The sequence below is a fragment of the Amphiprion ocellaris genome, chromosome 8 (genome assembly GCF_022539595.1).
Source record: "Amphiprion ocellaris isolate individual 3 ecotype Okinawa chromosome 8, ASM2253959v1, whole genome shotgun sequence".
Lineage (NCBI taxonomy): Eukaryota > Metazoa > Chordata > Actinopteri > Pomacentridae > Amphiprion > Amphiprion ocellaris.
The window spans coordinates 8,765,412-8,791,058 of record NC_072773.1 but is presented as its reverse complement, the minus strand read 5'-3'; the positions used below and the strand labels follow the sequence as shown (position 1 = coordinate 8,791,058).

The 25,647-nt window shown below is 41.7% G+C and overlaps 2 protein-coding genes and 1 pseudogene across 5 annotated transcripts in view; 1 reads left to right on the top strand and 2 right to left on the bottom strand.

The window, feature by feature from the left end:
• The first annotated feature begins 6,924 nt into the window (after positions 1 to 6,924).
• Positions 6,925 to 8,316, top strand: LOC129349522 (putative nuclease HARBI1; annotated as a pseudogene).
• On the bottom strand, positions 8,312 to 9,941 carry LOC129349521 (uncharacterized). 2 transcript variants are annotated; one of them, XM_055012929.1, is made up of 7 exons: positions 9,605 to 9,941; positions 9,462 to 9,532; positions 9,095 to 9,271; positions 8,926 to 8,984; positions 8,792 to 8,854; positions 8,625 to 8,681; positions 8,312 to 8,536 (listed from the first exon to the last, which is right to left on the bottom strand). In XM_055012929.1, the coding sequence occupies exons 2-7, from the start codon at positions 9,487 to 9,489 to the stop codon at positions 8,384 to 8,386; spliced, it is 537 nt and encodes a 178-aa protein (XP_054868904.1). In that variant the 5' UTR covers positions 9,490 to 9,532; positions 9,605 to 9,941; the 3' UTR covers positions 8,312 to 8,383. The 2 variants fall into 2 exon arrangements, with proteins under 2 accessions (XP_054868904.1, XP_054868903.1); XM_055012928.1 differs by lacking the exon at positions 9,462 to 9,532.
• A 136-nt stretch (positions 9,942 to 10,077) lies between these two features.
• Positions 10,078 to 25,647, bottom strand: part of mthfr (methylenetetrahydrofolate reductase (NAD(P)H)) — a 36,782-nt gene continuing 21,212 nt past the window's right edge. For all 3 annotated transcript variants that reach the window (XM_023266522.3, XM_055012926.1, XM_023266523.3), the window contains exons 6-12: positions 24,494 to 24,744; positions 22,927 to 23,061; positions 22,566 to 22,746; positions 14,461 to 14,643; positions 14,246 to 14,347; positions 12,273 to 12,392; positions 10,078 to 10,903 (exon numbers count right to left, since the gene is read on the bottom strand). In XM_023266522.3, the coding sequence (XP_023122290.1) occupies positions 10,682 to 10,903; positions 12,273 to 12,392; positions 14,246 to 14,347; positions 14,461 to 14,643; positions 22,566 to 22,746; positions 22,927 to 23,061; positions 24,494 to 24,744 (1,194 nt within the window). In that variant the 3' untranslated portion in view covers positions 10,078 to 10,681. The remainder of the gene's footprint in view (positions 10,904 to 12,272; positions 12,393 to 14,245; positions 14,348 to 14,460; positions 14,644 to 22,565; positions 22,747 to 22,926; positions 23,062 to 24,493; positions 24,745 to 25,647) is intronic.

Below are 25,647 nucleotides of genomic sequence, written 5' to 3'. Positions count from 1 at the left end.
TGCAGATGTGTCTGTGCTATTGTTTTATTTGTGAAGGTTAGCAAGATTACATGACAAATTAAACACCAAAACATTAAAACAGCTGTTTTAAGAAAATTCCAGTTTGATAAATCAGTATTGCTTTGGTGTAATTCAGTCACCGGAATTATGAACCATAAAGGAGTTTGTGTTAAAACATGTTAAATCCCATTAAACACAAATACATTATTAGGGAATATAGAATTGTTTGGTTCAGACTGTTGACTTTTTTCTACCAGTGTCTTAACAGACAAAATGAGAAGTTATGATGCAATCACATAAGTCACAAAATAGTTTATTAGTCAGCAGCAAAATCAAAACTATCTACAATGTGCAAAGTACAAACTGTGGTGGGCCTGTCCTACAGTGGAGGGCTAAAAGTAAAACAACTACAACTACAGGTGCTGGTCATATAATTAGAATATCATGAAAAAAGTTGTTCATTATTTCAGTAATTCCATTCAAAAAGTGAAACTTGTATATTATACTCATTCATTACACAGAGACTGATATATTTCAAATGTTTATTTCTCTTAACTTTGATGATTATACCTGAATACTAACAAAAATCCCAAATTTGGTATCTCTGAAAATTAGAATATTGTAGAAAGGTTCAATATTGAAGACACCTCTAATCAGCTAATTAACTCAAAACACCTGCAAAGGCCTTTAAATGGTCTCTCAGCCTAGTTCTGTAGGCTACACAATCATGGGGAAGACTGCTGACCTGACAGTTGTCCAAAAGACGAGCTTTTTCATGATATTCTAATTATATGACCAGCATTTGTAAATCTCAAGTCTATGGGAGGTGGACTCGCTCACACTCGCCGGCTGCCCACTGCCTACCCAGCTACCCCAGCTGCCCCAGCACACCCAGGAATGACTGGTTGAAGGCAGTATTCTGGGCCATCTCCTCCCGCTGCAAGGCCGCTTCATTCTCTCTTGCCTCGCTGAGGAGCAACCAGATGTTCTCATCAAGTGTGTGCATCTCCACAAGTACGCTAGGAAGGTCCAATTTTCTGTGGCCCCCTTTCCTCTTGCCTAGACCAAAGACAGAAAAGTGATCAGAGTCAGTTTTAATGGCCAAGTAAGTACACAATATACACGGAATTTGGTTTCGGCTGTTGGTGTCATCCTAGGAATATGGAAGAGAATAATAAAAAATAAACAATAGAAAGAGGAACAGGGAGGAAAAAGAAATAGTAGTAAAACAGAACACAATATAAACAGAAATGTGCAGCTAGACTGGAATGTATGAACACATTAGCAAAATGGTAATTGCTATAAACACAGTAGTGGTGATTTTTGTGTACAGGGCTCTGTAGTCCAAATGTCCAGGGTGAGTGGGGTCTCTGATGATGTTTTCTGCAGTCCGTACTATGGGCTGTAGTCTGTTTCTGTCCTGCTGTGTGGTTGATCCAGAGGTGCACAGGACAGATCGGATGACTGCAGTGTAGAACTGGATCAACAGCTCCTGTGGCAGGCCATGTCTCCTCAGCTGTCGTAGGAAATAAATCCTCTGCTGAGCCTTTTTCAGGATGGAGTGGATGTTCGTCTCCCACTGCAGGTCCTGAGAGATTGTAGTCCCCAGGAGCTGGAAGGACTCCACAGCTATGATGTGATGTGTTTAGCCACCCGTCCATCCATTTTCAATCATGATCATGTCTTTGATACTTTAATAAACTTCTGGCACTCTTCGCTTTAACCAAAGCACAAGCAGTAACTCCTCCACCACAAACAAAAACGACGTGGTGTGAACTTCATTTCATCCTGTGCACATTTTGGAGTTGGTAAGAACAACTGTGTTTTCATATTTTTATTTATATTTTCATTCAGTTTCACAGCTACCTAGTGACTATAAGAAGAATGGTTGTGTCGTAGTTTCAAACCTCAAGGATGTGTAGATGTTGAAGAAAACGTCCATTGACACTGTTACTTTTTTGATATAATTTATTACATAAATAAGACAGCATCTGAACAGGCACCATGGTCTGCCTGTGGAGAGTTTCCCAGCCAATATGAAAATCCCACTTGAACAAAGGGCTGGTGGTCATTTTATACCCTCTGGTAAAGGATAGAATTACAACATCTGGTTTAAACCCCTACTCAAGAACAACACCTCCTCAGACAAAAACCCCCTACTCTGCACATTCCTAAGGGTCACAGGTCAGCTATAGGTTAACAGTGGACCCCAATGTCAACACAGCATAGGGTTTCTGGAGCCGAAAACACATTCCTCAGTACTTACTACCACCTGTTAGTTAAAAGTTCACTTTATGGTCAACAACTATCAGAACTCATATCAGATCAGATACTACAGTTGCAATACTACACTGCACCAGAACGTAAATTAATTAGAGTGACTTACTTGTTAAGTCAATGGAAAATAAATGCAGCTGCATGTGTTCTGTTTATGTGTCACTGCAGCTACATGTAGCTTTCATCAGGCGTTCCTGAGCTGGCTGCTGCACAGTTTGCATTTACACCTGCCTGAATTCTTGGTCATTGGTCTCGCTGTTCTGATCATGCTTGCAGGCATTTGCACCTGTAGTAATAATAATAATGCGAAAATCAACCATGCTCTCTGTTTACCGTGTCTTACCGGTGATAAGACGTTGCTGTGACGTGCTGGTGTCGGTGTCCGAGCTGGTGCTGGAGAGGAGGCAGGGCAGCCGGGGGCTCCGCGACGGAGGTGGAGTAGGCTTCGCATGTGGAAAGGGATTCTTGAACAGAAATAAACACTCACTCTAAGTACAAGAAAAACACGGCATGCTGACTGAAGTATTAGCTTCTGAGAGCTAAACGTTAGAAACAGCAGCACGAAATACAAGCAGAGCACGGAGTTAGCGCCGATGGCTAACTGGCTAGCGCCGATGGCTAACTGGCTAGCGCCGATGGCTAACTGGCTAGCGCCGATGGCTAACTAGCTAGCGCCGATGGCTAACTAGCTATCTTATTGTCTGCTACAGGAGACAACGACGTTACTTTCTAAAAATACTTGTTTGCTTAAAAGAAGCTTGCCACCAATGGAATAAATGATGTATAAGTTTCTTGAAGTCACAAAACACTCACCGCCCTCGAACGTCTCCAACAATGCAGCGGCTGAGTCGCCCTCCTGTTGCTGGCGGTGCGGTGCCAGTAAATAGCGTTCATGAAACCTCTTCCAACACCTCCTGGTTGACCCACGCCGGCCGTTGTGGTCCTGGGTGGACCGATAGTCACTTTTGAGCTTTTTCAGCTTCTCCCTACACTGCTTCTGTCCTCTTTATATACAGTCTACTGTATATATGTGAGCGGCCATCCGCTCAGAGACCTCCTGATAAACTTTCTCCGTCCAGCTCCCTCTGTATTCTTTGGTCCACCACCAAAGACAGAAAAGTCTCGACCTCTTCATTCACCCACGGTACAGGTCTGGCTGTCATATTAAAATTATGAAGAACAGAGAGTTTCGTGAAGAGCAATGCACACCGTCGCTGTTTACAGTCATTTTTTAATGCAGGATTTTGTTTTCGTGCTGGAGTTGCTCTGTGTGTCGTCACTCCCTGTCCAATCAGTGGCCTGCACTATGTAAACGCCACATTATCGGCTCATCTCAGCTCGCTGGGAACCTCAGCCGAGAAGGTGCTAAAAATAAACAAAGATGAGACGAACCGTACCTTGCCGAGTAGATGCTTGTGGAATCGCGGCTAAACAAAGACGAGCGGAGCCGTGCCGCGCCGAGTAGGTCCTAAAGGAAAAGCCCTCGACACTCCGAGCATCGCTGCAATTTGACAGGCTGGTAATCCACAAAGAATGTGATGTTCCAGAACTTCCCTCGGTATGTCAAACGCCAAACGACCTGGTCCCTGTGTGTGCTCCTGTTGCGCCCTGGTACCAGAAAAGCGGCGGAGTGCTTCTTCTAAATTTGCAGTCACTCTACGGTCCACATCTTGGTCGCAAAGTGCGGAAATAACTCCAACAACTTCAATAAATTCCTCTGCTTTACACGCTACATGCTCGGGGTCACCAGGTCCTGCTTCCACATACTCTGCACAGCGATCCTCCCTCTACACAGCCGCCATGTTTAGAAAGACTTCTTCTTCTACTTCCGGTTTCAAGGCAGACAAAAGCAGTGGATTAGACTAGATTCGCGTTAGTCCCGCCCACCGACTTTGACGGGCGAGGTTGACAGATAAAATAAATTCATGATCCACTGCAACACAAGGACCATGAAATAATTAATTAAATAGTGAAATAATAATATATGTTTTTTTACTTAAAATGAATTGGTATTTTATGAATTAATGACATATTTAATAACACATTTATGTATTTAATTCCAATTTTAATTAATTAGTGACATATTTGATTTCAATTTTAATTAATTAATGACATTTAATTATTTAATGATGTATTTATTTATTTATTTTTGGCACTTTTAGTCCTCCATACATATATAGACAAACAAACACACACATTCACACCTACGGGCAATTTAGAGTAATCAATTAACCTCAGCATATTTTTGGACTGTGGGAGGAAGCCGGAGTACCCGGAGAAAACCACGCATGCACAGGGAGAACATGCAAACTCCATGCAGAAAGATCCCGGGAAGGCCGGGACGCGAACCAGGGATCTTCTCGCTGCAAGGCGAAAGTGCTAACCACTACGCCACTCTGCAGCCCCGGCATGAAATGTTAAAAATAAAATATATTTTACCAAAGTAAATAAGTGAAATATGCACAGTTTATCAGATATATCAGTGCTATATCTACTTATGCTTATTAATATCTGTCTGTGTGTCTCTATCAGGAGGAAGTGAGATCAGAGGTTTTGCAGCGGGAGTCATAGACTTCACTTATTTTTGTGTGTTTGTGTGTGTTCAGCTTTTATTTTGATTTCATATTATTGTGTAAAATAAATATATATCTGTCTTCAGAGTTGTCCTTGTGTTTTGTCTCTTTCCAACCTTTCAGACTGTCCTGTTTGAGATCTAGACTGCACAAAGGCCATTACAGATGATACCATTATTTGATCTGATAATTACACAATTTGTCCAAATGCTAGCCTTAGCAACCAAGTTATAGGTCCTAACTTATGACATTGTAATAAGTACTATTTGGGTGAATTAAACATTTAAAATGTCCATACTTTGTGTTGAATACTTGGTGTGCTCCTGAAAGTGCAGCCTCTGGCTGTGTAGAAAAACTTACAGGGGTTAAAATGAACAGGGAATTCTTCGTGAATAAGCCTTTTGTATTGTAAGTATATCTGCAGTGAAATCATCAATTTAAAACGTCTATAAAAAGTGCTCTAAACTTAAAGGAACTGTACAGCCCTCTAGGTGCAGCCCTGTAGGTGCAGCCTGCGGCTCTGCAGACACATACTATTGGGTCATAGCGGCCAGCGTACAGCGCTGGGCTCTGATTGGCTCAGCGACCGTAGTCAGTCTCCTCCGTCTCCCCTGAGTATAGTGCACTCAGTATCTGGCCTGTCCGTCTCACATAGACGTCTGATCGCTGCATAGTGTTGCTCTGCGGTGATGTGAGGTGTGTGGGGACGATTTATAAAGCCTTAAAATATATATCAACAAGAAAAACACTCAGAGAGCGCAATACTCCGCCAAGACTGTTCATTGTCTGACCTGGCGCTGAACACAGACGTGTGTTATGCATGTGTGCCTGAATCGGCTGACCTAGCGGGACATATGTGATGGGACTCAAACATCCCCACAATTTAATCAATCAATCAATTGTTCCTTGTATCAATTCCGATAAGTCGGCAACTGCAGATTTGTAGTAGGATCACATGATCGTCAGTAGGGAGCTGAGGCAGCGTTCACTTGTTGTCATGGTTACAGTGACGCCGTGCCGGCCGCTATATCTTGCAATGGGAAATCATTAACAAATCCGTGGATCCAGACTATAAGCCGCATCACTGCCAAAATCTAACCACTTGGTCCTTGTGTCATTTCTGACCTTCCCTGAAAATTTCATCAAAATCCGTTGGTCTGTTTTGAGTAATATTGCACAGGACAGATAGATTCACAGAGAAACTTACACTGATCGTCACATAACTCCGCCGCGTTCCTTGGCGGAGTTATAATAAAATGAATATTCTAGTGTCGGATTTGTGTATGATTGTGTTCACTTGCATTTACTTTATTTTGTTTATTATTTTTGTGTATATTGTGCTGGTAAGAGCGGTCTGTGTTTGTTGTACTGAGCAGTGAATAAAACCTGCAGAAAACTGTCCTGTCATGCTGGGGATGTTTAGCATGGAAGACAGCAAAAGACATGAGCATAAAAACGCGAAATAATTGTAACCGGCCTGACCTACAGCCTTGGAGATGGGTGAGTCGACCAATATTTAAGGGTTAAAATACGGTCCCTATATCGCAGATTTTCGTATATCACGGGAGGGTCTGGAACGTAACCCTCGCGATATACGAGGGACCACTGTACTAGGAAGTAGTACTGAGTAATACTCTGGTTATGTTTAGCTGGCAGTCTTAGTTAGGTCAAGTGGCATGTTGTTTGATGAGTTGAATTACTCAATGTATAGAAAATCCCCACCATGTTGCCTGGTTGGTATACATTGTCATTTCCTCTCTATGACCTGGGGTCCGTTTCACGAAGCAGGTTTAGTGAAAACTCTGAGTTTGTTAACCCTGAAATGAGGGAAACTCAGAGTTTTCCGTTTCACAAAGCGAGGTAACTCAAACCCGAGACAGAGGGGTAACTCTACGCTGTTTCACAAAGAGGGGTAACTTAAACTCTCGGTCAGTTACCGTAGTAACAGACTCTATGACTCTAACCTGGTCGGGACCAGGTTTTTCTCAGTAAACCTCGAGTTTCTCTCAGTCTCCGCCCTCTTTCAGTCGCACACGCCATTTCATTTCCTCATTCATTCAGTCAACTGGCGAGTTTTGGCGAAGTCTAATTCTGCCGTGTGTCAAAATGGCATGTCCGTTTATTAACGATCCAGTAGATGAAGGAGCTGCATTACTGCGCACAGAATTAAATATTCGTCGGGCGATTGTTTTCAGACCGCGCATAGATGTTTTGGCGTTTCCGGACAGTTATCTTTTTGAACTGTACCGTTTCACATCACAATCCATAACCTACATCCACAACCTAATCCGTCCTTACATTCACAACTTTACCAACCGCAGTCATGCTCTAACGTCCCAGCAGATGTTGTGTGTTGCGCTGCGGTTCTTTGCAAATGGGAGTTTTTTATACAACGTCGGAGATGCAGAGCACCTCAGTAAGGCCACTGTATGCAGAGCGGTCAGAAAAGTGTGTCTGGCCCTGAAACGACTTTTACCATCTTTGTGGTTTTCCCTGGACACAAACCTGTAGAGCCATCAAGGAGGAGTTCCACAGGATTGCAGGTGAATGATGTAGAGATCTGTTAAATTAATTTTAAATCATGTCCAGTTAATGACATTGTGCTGCAACCTCAGACTGTGATTAGTAAATTTAATTTCTTTTAGGATTTCCCAGTGTGATTGGCTGCATTGATGGCACACACATCCCCATCAAAGCTCCCAAATATAATGAAGCTGATTATGTGAATAAGAAGTCCATTCACAGCATAAATGTGCAGGTAGGTTAGAGGTAGATTGACTACGGTTTCAAAATGTTAAAGACTGCATCATAGTTCAACATCAGTCATTCTCTGCACTGTCAAGATCATATGTGATGCTGCATACATCATTTCCAATGTGGAGGCCAAGTGGTCTGGGTCTGTTCATGACTCGAGGATTTTTCGAGAGTCTAACGTGAGCAACAGACTGCAGCGTGGTAGGCATCCTAAAGATTTTCACAATATAATTCACTTGTCTCCCTCCTTAAATATACTCTAATGTATCCAGTATACATTACAGGAGAGTTGATGGCCTTCTGCTGGGTGACAGGGGTTGTCCATGCCAACCTAGTCTGATGACCCCATACCCTGACCCTGAACCAGGCCCCCAACAGAACTTCAACCGGGCTCACTGCAAGACGAGAGCCCGGGTGGAGATGACCATAGGCCTGCTGAAAGCCCGTTTCCAGTGCCTACGTCACCTCAGGGTGACCCCTGAGACGGCCTGTGATATTATTGTGGCATGTGTTGTTCTTCATAATATTGCCACTATTAGAGGAGAGCAACACCCTGCCGTACAATTTGAAGACCCAGATGATGACCTCATCCACCTGCCAGCTATCCAGGACAGCAGAGCAGTCAGAGACACCATATGCAATAACCACTTTGGAGTTTAAGTCACCATCATCACCACCACAGCAGTGAAATAAACACATGACATACATTTCATTTGGTCTTCTTTATTTCCTACAAATAAAACAGCTAATTTAGTTAATGTTCCAGTAGTTAACATAATTCACCTGTGACCTGCACCCACCTCTAACTTGTGCTCCAGTATTTCAATTTCCAGATCTGCCTTCTTAATCTGGCAGTCCAAGTACTGCATTTCTTTATCTGTTTTTTGTATTTTTCTCAGCAAGTGGATTTTGTATATTTGTTTTACTGGTAACTGGGAATACATAAAGGACATTAAATTATACAGTTGCACATGAATTCCATGGACTGAACCTCTGGTGTTTACTGAACATCCATCTCACTGTGTCAATCTGTGCAGTGGAAGTTGAGGAAGCATCCTGCTGCTGTCCAGCCATGCTCTGTTAAAAAGGATGAGAATGTGCAATACTTCAGTGTAGGCTAAATGCCAGTCTATATTCCACCAGAATGTTAAGAAATGTGAATGGGAAGAGAACTATCAGTAACATACCTCTAGATGCCTTTCTGGATCCCCCTCTGTAAAGGCAGCAGACACAGTTTCATCCTCTTCATCCTAGATGAGTGATATGTTTCAGTGGACTTAAACTACCATTTGGCTAAATCTCTGGAGTATTGCCTACTTACAGTTACAAGGTCTGTTGTGGTGTGAAGGGGCTCCACCAGGCAGATAGTACCATCAGAATCTGTTGGGCCAAAAGAAAAAAGACCCAAAAGAGAAATGAATATTTGTATGAATATGCTTGAAAACATTCCATATATACATATACATGGGCTACACACACACACATATTACATTTTATAAAAGCACTTGTGTCTTGGGGGGTGGTCTCAGAGGATGAGCTCCCTCCAGGGATTCCCTCAGCCACTGGCCTTCCCAAATTCTGGCTTAGGACCAGCTCCTCTGCCTCCGTTAGAGGTTGTGCTGCTGGGCCACCTCCTGTTTTACGGGCATCTCCTTTCTTCCTGTTGGCTGAGTAGAAGTCTGTGTTAGTTTAAATAGGCTTAATTGTTTGACAGAACATGATATGGATGCAGACATTTAGGCTATGTGTGGGATAGAACCACTGCACAGTCAAACAGCCACCTAATATTTAGGCTACTGTACGATGTAAAACATGATCAAAATGAGGTAGCTCCATGAGATTATGCCGACTTCTTACCTGTTTGAACAATGTTTTTATATTTCATCTTCAGCTGCTGCCACGTGCGCTTCACCCCCGCGGGATTGCACCTAAATGAAATAACTTAATAGGCTACTATTCAAACAGTTTTCCCCTGTAATATTATTGTGATTTAAACTTACGCATTGACTCGGGCAGCAATGTTCTCCCACGCCGTCTCCCTCTCTTTTGCAGCCGCAGCGGTGTTGCACTTCTTTCTAAAAACGTGTTCGTAGTCGCCATATTGAACGAATTAAGATGTCCAGTTCAAGTGGTGTAAAAAACGTAGCTCTCCGCTTCCCTGTTGCCATGGTGACTCGTCGAATCGGGGTTCCATTGATGCTGTCTGTTTATAGTTGTGGTGCACGCGCTTAACTCCGGGTGAAACTACTCCGAGTTGATTTAACCAACTCGAATCAGCCGTTGTGAAACCGGAAACTCTGAGTTTTCTATCTCAGAGTAGATCAACTCAGAGTTCAGGGTTAAACTCAGAGTTTGTTGAACCTGCTTCGTGAAACGGACCCCTGGTCTTTGTACTTGAAATTATGTAGTGGTAGTGTGTACTTAATGGACAGAGGTGCTGGATGTCACATATAAGCAACACATATTGACCAGATTAAAAAAAAAAAACGATTTAATGCTAAAGTGGTCAGAACAAATAAATGTGATGCGCATTTAAAACATATTAAGCCAGCAGGTAAATAGTGCAATTGTTTAGTTTTCCTGTCAAGGAATCAACATGAGGTGAAAAGGGATTCTCATGCAAGCACACCTTATCTATTTCTTGAGTACATCACTACTACTAGATTCTCACTCATAGCCTTACACACCATAAAAAAACATTAGCATTCTGTAATTCAAACAGACAACTTGAATTAAAAACACTTTACATATGGGAAGGTTGTTTTGTCATAATGAAACTCTAAAAGTTCAAAGCCAAATCTGTAAGAGCACAAGTGTAGTTTATCAGCCAGAAATGCTGTAGAGGATTAAGTTACTCATCTGGAGGTCAGAAATATTCAGTTTCATTTTCACAGCGTTTCCCATTCACTCAAATGTTTTAAAAAGAAACCCATAAAAAAAATCTGTAAAAATACTGTGAATTACACTTGCAGTACAAAGTGTGTATTGTAAATAGCAGATTTTTAAAAAATGCATAAAATATTAACTGTTTCATAGTGTTCCGTCTTTCCTTAACACCTTGTTGAAAATAACTTATTTTACTCAGAGACTGCGCCATCATTGAGTAGCTCTGGAGGCACATCGAGCAGCTCAAACATGTCATCAATGACCTGCCACAGACAGTTCTCTAGTGGAAAGTCATTGTCTACCAGATTGACCAGGAAGTAATTGTCATGAATATACTTTATGATCATCCGTGAAGGAGACTCGTCTTCGTAGAGCTTGGCCCACTGCTCAATCCACAAGGCAAAGGCCTCATCCTGGGGAAACATGGGGACAGAGTGGATTAGTCACAGGAGACTAACGTTCTGTATAGTTCTTCAAACTCCCAACAATAGGTGGCTTTCGACTGCAGACCCTTGGGGCAGGTGCAAGGTGACACCAACAAATACAAGAACAGCCGTCTAAGAGTCTTTCTGTTTCCAGTAGAAGCAGCTTTGACCACAAGTAGTTACTGGACATAACTGCAGTTTTATGAATATAGCAGATATACAACAATGGAGATTTGTTATGGCAGCCTTTGTGGTGGGTTTCGTACTGTTAATGGTGATATTAGAGAAGAAAAGACAGCTACTCGATGAGGACATTAAGAGGGTAAAAAAAATGGCCCTTGTTCTCCATGAATTTAATTAGCGCTGTCTTCTTCACTGTCATCCAATCAGTATTTTTTGTTGCACTCCGAAGTACTTTGCCTGGAGTAGACACTCTTTTCTCTTCTGGAAACACCCCTGAGGGAGGTTCTATAGGGAATGGTTTTGTTGGTTCTAACACAAACAAGTGTTCAGGTCACCCTGTAACGGCTCACAAGTTTTCGCAGTGGAAAATGGCTTAGCGACTCTTGACAAAAACTTTATTTCATTGCAACTTCAGATTTTTTATAAAATGGACTTTGCAACACTTTCTGCAGTAATAAGTCAAACTTCTGATTGTTCATAGTGACTCTGAATTTGTGAGTAACTCAAGAGTTCTCCCTGAGAGCAGACAGAAACATGCATTCAAACTCTATCCTGTAGCTCCGGATGTTATCTGTATTACAAGTCATACTAAAAACTAACTTCTCACTTTGTAATTATTCCTTTCAAATTAAAGTGGGAATATAAGACTGAAAGGATGTGGTTATATGATAGTGTAGTACTACAGAAATACCTTATTTTTTTATTTTGTAAACCTTTCTTCCTTCATTAATATCAGTGGTGTTTGCATACAACCCACTATGTGAATCCTTTATTGATAAAAGTAATATTCAAGCTATGCATTCATTTTTGTTTATATGAGAAAGTTACCAAAGTAGTGAATTTGTATGGTTGTCTGATAAAAGTGGGACTATTCTGCATTTCAGATGTTACTGTGGTCTAATAAACCAGAAAACAGCTAAACTGAAAAACTAACATTCTTGAGAAAAGAAACTGGCTTTGCTGTGATCTATGTATCAGGGTGTTGGCATTTCCCAAAATGTTTAATTACCCTTTGTCTGAGTATAGTTCCACATAATACAAAAATGCAATTACAACCACATTCAGATTTTTTTGAGTTGTGCCTTTCAGACTTACAGCTACAAAAACATGAAACTAGTACATGGTTGAACCATTCCTGAATTCTTGCACACAAACAGGACAATCTCTATCTTACCTTCCAGGACATAAAGCTGACTGGGTCCACAACAGTAGGCTGAACAATCTCCCTGCCAGGGAAGATTCCCCATGTCACAGCATTAGGCTGCATGTCAGGGGCATTGGTCAGGTTACGGCCCTGCAATATGTATTGACATATTAATCATGTATACTGGTGCTCTTTGCATCTCAAAAAAATCTGAAGGTCATGAAAAGTTAGGATAAAGTTATTTTTTATACCGACAAATCAAAGTAAAGATGGTTTTTACCTTAGCTGACATGTTTCGACTGCAACTGCAGTCTTCTTCAGAGCGTCATCCGACGTGTGCTGACGTGTCCTTTTTTATTGGCTGACGCTCTGAAGAAGACTGCAGTTGCAGTTGAAACATGTCAGCTAAGGTAAAAACCATCTTTACTTTGATTTGTCAGTATAAAAAATAACGTTATCCTATGATAATTAATGACAAAATGAACATCATCGAAATGTCATGAAAAGTTAATATTTTCCATCAGTTTTTTAAGAAATTAAAAATTGTATATATTCTACATTCATTTCACATAAGTGAAATATTTTAAGCCATCTTTTTTCATTTTGATGATTATGGATTACAGACGATGAAAATTAAATATCCAGTAATCCAAATCATAAAGATATTTCCTAAAATCAATCAAAAAATAGGATTTATTATACAGAGATGGCCACCGTCTTTCAAGTATGTTCATTTATAGACTCAACACTTGGTCTGGATTCCTTTACCAAGAACTGCCTCATCAGTGTGTTGTGGCATAGAGCTGATCAGCCTGTGGCACTGCTGAGGTGCTGCAGAAGCCCAGGCTGCTGTAATAGAGGCCTTGAGCTCATCTGTAGTTTTGGGTCAGAGGTGTTTGTCATCCTCCTCTTGATAATACTTCATATGGGGTTCTGTTGGGTTCAGGTCAGGCAAGTTTGCTGACCAATCAAGCACAGTTATATCATGGTCAATAAACCATTTGGTAGTAGCTTTGGTTCTGTGGGCAGGTGCTGTCCTACAGAAAAAGGAAATCAACATCTCCATGATGATGATACTTGCTTCCACCAGTAGGTGGAAGCAAGGTAAGCTCTAAAATCCTCTGTCAAAAGGCTGCATTGACTTTGGACTTGATAGAGCCCATTGAATCACCACCAGCAGATGACATGGCACCACAAATCATTATAGACTGCAGAAACTTCACACCGAACTTCAAACACCTTGGATTCTGATCCTCTCCATTCTTCATTCCAGACTCGAGGACCTTGATTTCCAAATGAAATGCAAAAGTTATTTTCATATGAACAGAGGACTTTGTACCACTAAACAACAGTACAGTTATTTCTCTCCCTCGACCAGGTAAGATGTTTCTGACACTGTCTCTGGTTCAGGAGTGTCTTCTGTGACAGTTGTAGCTTCTTTCCTGCATACGTCTTTGTTTGGTGACTCTTGATGCACTGACACCAGCCTCAGCCCTTGTGAAGCTACTCCAAGTTCTTGAACTGATTTTTCTTGACAATCCTCTCAAGTCAGTAGTCATCCCTGTTGCTTGTGCACCTTTTCCTACCACACTTTTCCCTTTCAGTCAACTTTCCATTAATATGCTTTGATACAGCACTCTGGCAACAGCCAGCCTTTTCAGCAGTGATCTTCTGTGGCTCCTTGTGGAGAGTGTTGATGCTTATCTTCTGGACAACATTCAAGTCAGCAGTCTTACCCGTAATTGTGGCTGCATATACTGAACACATTGAGATACTGGATTTCTGATTTTCATGAGCTATAAGCTATATACTCTTCCAAATTAAGACAAACTAAAAGGCTTGAAATATTTCACTTAAGGTGAAATGAGTGTAGAATGTATAGAATTTGTCTTAAATAATTGATGGAAAATATTACATTTTTTCACAATGTTCTAATTTTTTCAGATGTTCTAGTATAGTAGCATACAGACATGGCATGACAGGGGCATTCTGTTCAAACTTACATGCACATTAACAATGTGGTAGTTAACACGTGGCTCATACTTCTTCAGCACTTTAAGGAGAGCAGTCACATTTTCACTAGAGGTGAAGAACTCCAGATAGGCCTGTTGGATGTAAAACAAGAAGACTGAACAATATATCAATACGTCAGACAAAAACCAGTACACTCCTGTACTACTGTATCTCAAGGCACAAACAAGACAGACAGTGTTCCTGCCTTCTGAAAGACGTAGCCCCCTGCAGGTCCCCAGCCTACTATAGGGTCTGTGGAGGGTTTGCCGTTGATGTTGGGCTGAGAGTTGATGGTGAGGACTCCTCGCCTGTTCACCTTCTCCAGCTCATCCTTCAACAGGTTGGTCTCTGAGGCAAGAGGCTCATCGTTCCATGGCAAACACAACACCTAGCAGAAGAGAAAGCCATAGCCTTCTATCAGCATGCACTATAGTCTCATGTTTAATTAAAGTTAAACTAACAATTATGGAATAGTAGTTGGTTTAAAGGAACTACTACACATTTGTCGCGCCGTGTAGGTGCTTATGGAAACGTTGCCATACAGCTCCTCCCCCCCTCCCCCCGCTGGGCCACTCAGACCAAACCTGGTGAGACTGCAGCCCATTTACATACGTATGGTGAAGAAACAACCCCCCACACCATATAAGGTATGTGAAGAAGTGGTCTGATGAGGCCACTGCAGCGCTGCAGGACTGCTTTGACTACACGGGGTGGACACTGATGCACTGACGGACACTATTACAGACTACATCAACTTCTGTGCAGAGAACACCGGACCGACTAGGAAAGTACGGTGTTTCTCTAACAACAAAACCTGGGTGACCCCGGAACTGAAGGCCCTGCTGAAGGAAAAGAGGAGGGTTTTTGGATCTGGGGACAAAGAGGAGCTGACGAGGGTGCAGAAGGAGATAAAGAAGAAGATCAGGGAGGACAAGGAAAGTTACAGGTCCAAGATGGAATCTCACCTGCAGAAAAATAATGCAAGGGAAGTCTGAAGAGACCTGAGATCCATCTCCGTTAGCATCAGAGGCCATGAGAGGGGAGCTGCAACAGGAGACCGGGAGTGGGCCAACGAGCTGAATCTGTTCTTTAACAGATTTGATTCTGCTCCCACTCCTCCCCCCTCTCATCAAAGCACTGACCATCCAGCTCCTTCCTTTTTACTCCGCCAAGGTATGGCGGAGTTATGTGATGATCGTTGATCGACATTTGTCTGTGAATCTGTCTGTCTGTCTGTCCCTGTGAAACATTACTCAAAAACGGACCAACGGATTTGGATGAAACTTTCAGGGAAAGTCAGAAATGACACAAGAACCAAGTGATTAGATTTTGGCAGTGATGCGGCTCATAGTTTGGACCCACGGCTTTGTGAAGGATTTCCCATTGCGAGATATAGGTGCTGGCACGGCGTCGCTGTAACCATGACGTGAACAGTGTCAGTTACCTGCTGACGATCACGATTGTGATCCTACTACAAAATGACCACGATTTATCCATTGGAAATCATACAAGAAACAGATGATTAAACTGCGGGGTGTTTCTGAGTCCCATCAATTCCTGCCGCCTGCTACATACAGGTCATGCAATGCAGCAAACCCCAGTGAGACAATGGTGAAGCTCCTGATGTTCACAAAGCCTTTATTTCCGTTCAGCTGTCAGCCTTATTTTGAACACAAATTCACCTTTCTGTCCTTCGTTCCTTTCTTCAGGAAACACCATAAGAGCTTGTCTCCATTCCAGCTAGGTGCTTCTACACATCCTTTGCTAAACAGCAACAGTGTAGAACCGTTTCTTTCATCTTTATGTGAATTTTCGGACTTTTCGGCAGCGTCTTTGTCATGTCAAGAAACCACTTTTTAGATAAACACTTCCTGTGCCACTGGAATGGTTACAAAATAAAAGCCTGTAGCATTAAAAATATGCCTTCAAAATAAAGGCCAGGAGGGAATGGTGATTTTAACACTAGCAAAACAAAGGCTTGCCAGAATTGATGAACTGATCAACAGACCTTCATAGGAGTAATTTACACGCAATTCGGTATAAATACATAACATGCACATGCATAACACATGCCTCTGCTCAGCACAAGGTCATTTTTTATTAAAGATTTCATCCGTTGGAAATGATATGTCGACTGAGCAGCCTTGGTGGAGTACTGCGCTCTCTGAGTGCTTTTTATGTTATGATAATGTGGTAGCGTCTGCTCTTTTCTATGCAGTGGTCTGCTGGGGAGCAGGGAGCACTGAAAGAGACAGAAAGAGACTGAACAGACTGGTCAAGAGGGCCGTTCTGTCCTGGACTGCCCCCTTGACTCCAGAGAGGAGGTGGGTGAGAGGAGGGTGTTGGCAAAGCTCACTTCCATCATGGACAATCTCTCTCACCCACTGCATGACACTGTGGGGTCTCTAAGCAGCTCCTTCAGCAGCAGACTTAGACACCCACCCCGTAAGAAAGAGCGCTATCACAGGTCATTCATTCCATCTGTTGTAAGACTGTACAACATCAGCATCACTGGCTGATGTTAACATAAACTGGACTATATCATATCATCATAAACCACGGTAAAATCTTGCAACCTTGCGCTGCTGGCATTCTTTGCACTTTTACAGTTACATTTATTCCACAAGCCACTTTATGCTGATGTCACTTATAGTGTAGTAGTACTGTATTTATTCATTTTTCATTCTTCATTCTTGTATATATTGTACATATAATTGTTACTACAATTATAATCATTACTGTACAAATGGTTAGTGCTGCTCTGAATGATGTTTGCTGCTGTAACACTGGAAATTTCCCCTGACGTGGGGAGTAATAAACGATTATCTTATTTTATCTTATAAACAAAAGTTTCCAACTTCTGAATGAAAGGGCGCAGAAAGAATAATAAACTCATGTAATCTGCCCCTGTATAACAAACAATCAGTTTACAATGAGCATTAAAAACAAACAACAAACAAAATTACTATAAAGTCTGAGAGGCCTGCATGGCCACTCACTCATATCAGACACTGTGGGATTTCTATGATATGCAGTGCAACTGAGAGCTGCCTTGTCTTCTGGATATGGGAGCGACGTATTCCACATTGAACTGTGATGTTTATCCTGCTTACTTCTCTTCCTTGACTGTTGAAGTGACCGGTTTCTCTGGGGTGTCTACTAAGCTGCCAGTAACAAGGTCCTTGACCACAGCTGTGGCTGGGCAGACTGTGAAACATCGATATGCATATTCCAAACAATCTCCCACCAATCTCATGGGACGAGACCTACTCATTAAGTTGGGAGCTTCGGTGCTGTGTTCACCTGGTGGGATCACCCTCACGTTTCCAAATGGGCAAGCAGTGAACTGTTCCCTGCATAGTCCTGTCTTTCATGGCAGGATGATGCTTTGCGCCGACATCACCTGGCGCACCTGGACAGTGGGCTGACATCTGAACAGCACCCCTGAACAGCACTGGTCTGCTCTCTGCATTTACTGCCTGGAAACCGTGGAGCTCTCTCCTTGCCACATATACTCCCCCTGCTGACCCCCTCCACCTGACCCATTACTATGATCGGCTCTTTGATGATGTCCATAGAGACAGGTTTTCTGGATTGCAGGAAACACAGACGTGGTCTGTGGATTTAAAGTTCATTTATGTGGGACAGGAGGGAGTGGCTGGAGATGCTGTACTGACACCTGTACAGTTAGAGTGGTATGAGATGAGTCATGAAGCTGTACCACACATCACACTCTTAGTGGATGCTAATCATCAGGTAAAGGACTTAGGTCCTATGGTTAAAAAAATGGCAGAGCTGAAGGATCTGGATCCCCCACACAAATTAAACAGGTTGACTATTCACACACGCACGCACGCACGCACGCACGCACGCACGCACGCACGCACGCACGCACGCACGCACGCACGCACGCACGCACGCACGCACGCACGCACGCACACTTTCTATCGCATTCACATTGAAACTTGTGATGAGCTCCTGATGGATCACAGATAAATAGAGAGGGATCATGGGAGAGAACAAACTGATCATGATTCTGCTGAAGCCATGCTGAACTCTTTTCCAACTGTTTTGTGGTCCCAAGGACCAAGGAATGTAGGTTTTTGTGCTAATCTCTCTCCCATCTTGTTTCAGATCTTTGACAGTAACCCTATTTGGCAGCGTCAGTATGCACACAAGCCTACTGCAGAGGAGGGCATTGCTGACACCATTGAAGGTTTGTTACAGGGTAGAGTGTTGGAGGAGTCCTGCTCCCTCTGGAACACCTCTATTTTGCCAGTAGTAGAATAAAACACTGGCAAATACAGAAAGGCACATGATCTGTGCAGAATTAATGCTATTGTGTCTACACCCACAGTTCCTGTTCCTAATCCTTATACTGCTTTGTCTGTGATCTCACCCAAACACACTTGGTTTTCATGGATTGATTTGGCTAATATTTTTTCTGTCTCCCTTTGGTTGAGGAGTGTAGGGACATTTTCTCCTTCACCTACAGAGGAACACAGCTCTGCTACACCAGAGTCCCACAGGGTTTCATTCTCTCTACAGGGATTTCCAATCAGGTGTTGAAACAAATGTTGCCAAGCTGTGAGTTACCACCAGAAGTTGTTCTGATCCAGTATGTTTCTAAAGCAAAACACACAGTAAATGGTGTTTTGTTTCAGGAAAAAAGGAAGAGATAGACAGGTTCTACTGTATGTAAGTATGACATTGGACCCCATGGAGAAAAGACACCCTGCATGCACAGGACATGCTGCAGGAGTGGCAAAAATTTTGCAGAAAACAGCTAATGTGGTGATGGGACATTCAGTCACAATACTTACAACACACGGTGTGATCTCATATGTTAACTCAGCAGCATTCACAATGACATTACTCAGACAAACTAGGATGAAAAAAAATTCTATCAGCACCACACATCACATTTGCCCATGAAGGCATAAACATGGCAGACCAGTGCTGCCTCCAGCTCATGGGTTGGCACATGTAGGACACAAACAAATGGATAGAAACTTAACACACTGGTGGCATCCATTTCTTCCAGACATGATCAGAAACTTTGTAAAATCTTGTGAAGTGTGTACCTGACACAACCCAAAACCCACTCTTAAGCCACATGAAGGTCAGTTCCCTCTACCAGCCCTACCAGGTCAGGAGATCATTATTGACTATACAGACATGGTGGAGAGAGTCAGAGGTTACAGGTATTTGCTGGTAGCAGTCGATGCATTCACAGGATGGCCAGAAGTCTATCCTGCAAGACATGAGGATGGTAAGACAGTGATAAAATTTTTGTTGAACCACTACACCACGGGTTTCCTAAAAGAATCAGGTCAGATAATGGGTCACATTTCAAGAACAAGGATGTACAATCAGTAGAGAAGATGCTGGGTTTGAAACATGCATTTGGAACAGTCTATCATCTTCAATCTCAGGGCAAGGTTGAAAGGATGAATCAAAATCTGAAGGTAAAGCTAGCTAAAATATGTAGTCAAAAAGGGATGAACTGGCTAGATGCTTTACCTATTGCTCTTATGGCGGTCAGAAGTTCAGTAAACAGCGTGACTGGTTTCACACCTTATGAGCTTCTGACCGGCCGCCAGTTCTTGGGACCGGGAGCTGCGCTACAGTTAAGGTGGGGGAGAAATGCCTAAGGTAGGCTATAAGCCGTTCCATGACCAACTAACGGCTCTTGTGTCAGCTTTCTCATGACAGGTGGAGGAGAAGAGAGAACCAGATCAGCGGAGCCCAGCGGATTATATAAATACCTTCTCCTATCGCTTCATTCAATGAATCACGTGATCGTCAGCAGGGAGCTGACGTAGCATTCAGTTGTTGTCAAAGTTACAGTGATGCCGTGTCGCTATCTTGCAATGATAAAGAAATCTTTAAGAAATCCGTACATCCAGACTATAAGCTGCATCACTTCCAAAATCTAATCAGGTGGTCCCTGTGTCATTCCTCACCTTCCCTGAAAAATTCATCCAAGTCCGTTTTTCTATTTTTTAGTAATGTGCACAGACAAACCTACGCTGATCGTCATGTAACTCCGCCACGTACCTTGACGGAGTAGTACCGTAAAATAAATTGTTTTGGTCCAAGAACCGACCTCTGAGGCACAACACATTTTATGATATGATTCAGATTTTACATTATCTATTTGCGCATACTTCTTTCTATTTTCTAAGTAACTAGAAATACACGAATGTGATACCCCTCTGATGCCATATTTACTCAGTTTTTTCAAAAGCATACTGTGATCTGTTGTATCAAAAGCCTTTTTAGGACCAACAAAGATGCTTACAAAATAATGTTGGAATTTATGTCATTCAAATGCAATGCCTTAAGTTCATGGTAAATCAAGAGTAATTTATATTGATTTAAGAGGAATTTTTTAAAAAAAGTATTTACACTAGTGTAGTAATAGCTTTATTTTTTGCACATGAGGTGTGTGGCTGATTTAAAACAATTTAAACAATATCATTTATAGAATTTTTAGGGCTGGGAATTTAATTAAATTAATTACCATTAATGAATTACATAAAAAATAATGCGCTAAAAAAAAATAACGCATTTAATCACACCTTTCTCAGTTCCCTAATTTCTGGCACACTGGTAACACTGATGCACACTCCAGTCCGTTAGGCGGTGGTAATGCACCTAAAGTTTGTACACAGTCCGCATTGAGTGAATCAGTGCAGAAATGTCGTACCAACATGGAGGCTTGGCCACAAACTTTCTCTTTTAATACAAAAACTGTTCAGCAAATAGCATTTCTGAAAGCATTTGAGGCGAGAAATAAGCTGCTGAATCCTTGTTTTCGTTCAACGACAGCTAGTTTAGACATTTTACAAAAACTTTGTGATGTGTCGGCCCTCTGCTGTCCTTGCTGTATTTGCATAAATGAAGCTACTTTATGTAAATGAGCCCCGGGGCAAAACACCATGCATTAGCTATGACAGTCCTGATACAGGCAAACAGTATAGCCAGCCCATAAAAGACCACTTTTCGAACCACTGAAAGTGCTTGAGTTTAGAAAAAGTCTTAAAATGTTGAGTATAATCGCTATAATTGCACTTTGAGTTTGCAGCAATCTGTGAATGTAGTAGACAGATGAAAAATGCACAGTTAAATATAAATGAAACTAACATTTTTGTTGTTTAAGGTCACGTGTATGTCTGTTCATCGATTCAGTTGTCAACCTAAATTTATTTGAACTGACAAACTTTGCTTATTCTGTCAAATATTGCTATTTGACAAAAATGTGCTTAATTAATTACAAAACCTATAATTAATTAGATTATTTTTTTTTATCACATCCCTCCACAAATAATTTTGTAATATGTGGAAATTGATGGCTGTGATCATTGCTTCCCAGTACCAGTGCACACACCTTTAATTGCCTCTTGGGTTATGGGGATAGTGGGTGTGGCTAGCCAGGTCAGCAGTGGGGCATTGAGAGTTTAGCCACATAGTTTTTTGAACTCTGTTTCTTGGAATCATTTAAAAAAATCTGGATAAGGAGAATCATTTTTGTACATAGGATTTTTGTTGTGCATGAGTTTAAGTAAACAGTTGAACTTTATCAAGTGGTCCTGTGGATTCTTTTTGGGTGTAGATGCAAAGAGAAGAATTTTGAGAGCATCAAGGTGTTTTAGTGGTATATGCATTTTAAATATTAATCAGAGTTGGTAGGTCTTAATTTTGGACTATAAAGCCTATAAAATATGCAATTTTTTTTACTTTAAGAGACACTAATTATCAGACTGAAAATTTTCATACTGTTTAAAGTTTAAAATGTTTAACAAATTGTAATGTTAATCACGGTGAGGTATTTGTACTCATGCTGCATTAGGGGCACAATGTTTAAGATAATTGTATTCAAGTACACCAATATCAGATTAGTGGGATGAGAATCAAAGGCACATCAGATGGTTAAAATTAGAACATCATATCTGGATTAGTTGAGCTGTGTGATTAACAACTTGGCACAAGCACACAGCTTGGATCTAAGGGAAACCCAAAAAATTACCAATTAGACTTAAGAACACACAGTATCCCAGACTAACATCAAACCATACAGCACTGAGGCAGACAATGCTTCTGTATGTTTTCCTTGTCCTTCAGCTCTTAATGAAACTGGGATTCTGACTGGAGTGTTTTTTCCATGATGGAAAAAACACTCCAGTCAGAATATGCTTCGTTACATCGGGAAATCCATAATTAGGATTTTATCTATATAGAAAAAATGGTCACACAAGAAAAACAAGGTTCTAAATGGTTTCATCTGAAGTGTTCAATCTTGTCTACCTTGTGACCACGACGGTTTGGTTGGGCTGTGATGTAGCAGGTGAAGATCTCGTTGACACTTTCTTCACTCATCAGCTCCTCACCCCACATCTGCAGCAGAGCATCTTTGGATGATTTGCTCTTCAAGTAGAACAGGTAGTAGTCGTTTAGCTCACCAAAAGCTGGAGATGAGGAGTTTCCCCTGAAGACAACAATAACTCACCATTTTACAAAACTACAAACACAACTTCATACAGTCCTCTCTATTAATGTAAACTGTTAATAATTTGCTATTTATTTACAAAATAAAATTCATCATCAAGTGAATTGACAGATGTTTTGTCAAATGACGACTATAGAATTTGTGTGCAATCAAGCCTACCATCTGCCATTGGGGAACTCATCCCAGTCTTGGGTTCTGTAAATGTAGCTCTTGGGCCTGGAAGCCCAAAAGATGGGTCGAACATCTTCCACCTTCCGTTTGGGATGTGCACTTACTGCCCAGGGAAGAGGCCGTCTGCCACAGAAATCAACTTTGCATAGTTTTCAATCATAATGTTAGGAAAGCAAAGAGCAGGGGCTGTTCTACAAAATGAATTTAACCACCCAAGAAATGCTTTAATGTGTGTGGCTTCACAATAACATTTTAACTATGTACTTCCACATGTGGAAGAGCCCATCAACTGTATGTAGCATTCATAAGGGATTGCAGATAGAAACTAGCTTAAAGCTAACTCTGGTGCAATACATCAAATAGCAATATTTATGTTTGATATTGTACACGGTCCCTTTTAAAATAAACTGATAAATAATAATAATAATCCACGGAAGCATATTCAGCTGCAAAAAATAAACACAGTACTAGAGAATTACTATTATGTATTTCCAGTACCGCAATAAATAAGCTGTAATAGAATAAATAAATAATTTCAGAAATAAAATGAATAAAATTAAGCACTCAGAAAAAAGGAAATCTAACTGCTAAAAACAACAATAAATACTTTTTACAGGGCACATCGTATGCATGATCAGTCACAGTGCAATGCTGGTGATCAAGTTTGCATGTCTTGTGGTGGAGGGTGTGGGGGTAGTAAGGGTGGGACGCTGTTATTGAGGAGTCTTATGGATTGTGGAAAGAAGCTGTTGGCCATTCTGGAAGTTCTTGCTCGGATGGATCTGAACCTTCTCTCTCAGGCCAGCATGGAGGTGCTAATGCATGCTTTTATCTCTTCTCGTTGCACCTGGAGAATGTTTACTTTTAATCATTAGCACATGTTTGCATAGTTTAGTTAACTCTGTATGTGGGCTGCTAGCAAACATAAGAAATCTGGTTAGTGAGGGAAGAACTACAAGCTAAGCAGTCAAACACTTCTCTGTGATGAACATTAACTGAAAGTTTCCACAGATTTATTGTGTTTCTGCTCTTACAAGAAACGACGTATTACTTTTGTGGCAACGAACATTTTCTGCATCAGCTGTAGTGAAATGTAATCATACTATTTGGTGTTTGTCCCTTGTGTTGCTGCAGCTGCTACGCCCCTCAGACACGTGGCAATTTTTCTGTAGGAAATACAGACTCCAACAGAACACAGTTTTTATGATTTAGAAAGTGAAAGTGCATAGTTGTAGACATATACATATAAGACACATGTTTTATGGTGAAAAGATAGAATGTGGAACTTTTTTCTTATTTTCTAAAGTACCGACAACACGACCATTGGCGGCAAAGCTTATTGATCATCTGGTATTTAAAAATTCACCCTGTGGCTCATTTAGTAATGGGGCTTGGTACCCATCCCTAGTGAAGAATATGTCTCTGTGTATTATTCAGCAGAAGTGAACAGGATACTTGTGTCTATGAGGGAAGTGATGAAGTTGCACTTCTTTCTGAAATCCCCTTTACTACTTCTCACTTTTGATCAAAGCACCAATCCATTTGTTTGACTTACCTGGGGTCTTCTATCCACAGACCTAGCTGTCGAAGCACCTCCATGGTTGCGACCTCTCGATTCAGCGTATAGAAATGGAGGCCTGGTACCTTGCCACTTTCCAGCAGCACACGACACATTTCCACTGCTTGTTGGATTCCATAGTTACGGATGGCAGCATCATTGTCTTTGATGGGTTCGATGACTTTGGTGATGTCCTCTGGTACCTCAAGTTTCGACAGCTTAACAAGCTGACGCAGAGACTGGTAGCCCTGGAGATGAAGAGGTTAAGTTCAGTTATGTTACTGTGGACAGTCTGGACTACCTGATCATACTACCTTCCTTAATGTCTACAGCTCAGTTGAGGATAATTGTTTGACTTGACTGCATGCTAAGTTTAGGTAACCTTTAAGGAGACATGAGCAAAAGCTTCCTGGCCAAGTTTGTGCCACAACAGTTTTTCCTGTAAAAGAGTGGTTCTTGTGCCTGGGGTACAGCTATCAGGTATCTTGTACTCACTCAACATGTCCTGGTGCTCACCAGAAACTATATGTTTATTGATATGACTTTAAAAACAGGCACTTTAACTGCACTTTATGACAGGCACTGCGTAGAAAGCACTTTACTAAAATAATAGCACTTTAGGGTAGGTTTAACCCATCCATCCATCCATTACCTATACACCGCTTAATCCTTAATCCTTATTGGGGTCGCGGGGGAACTGGAGTCTATTCCAGCTGACTTAGGTCAAAGGCAGGGGACACCCTGGACAGGTCACCAGTCTGTCACAGGGCTACATATACAGACAAACAGCTACATGTGCATTCACACTTGCGGGCAATTTAGAATTATCAATTAACCTCAGCCTCAGCATATTTTTGGACTGTGGGAGGAAGCCAGACCCACGCATGCACAGGGATAACATGCAGAAGGATCCTGGGAGGGCCGGGAAGTGAACCGGGGAGGGCCGGGAAGTGAACCGGGGATCTTCTAGCTGCAAGACAAAAGTGTTAACCACCAAGCCACTGTGCAGCCCCAGGTTTAACCCAGCTAGAATAAATTTACTATGGTCCAAGCACTAAAGGTGCAATTCCTGACCCTTTGGCCAGGAATTGCATGGGTGTAAGCCAAAATGGCTCCATAACTGCAAAATTGGAAAATGTGGACATTAAGGC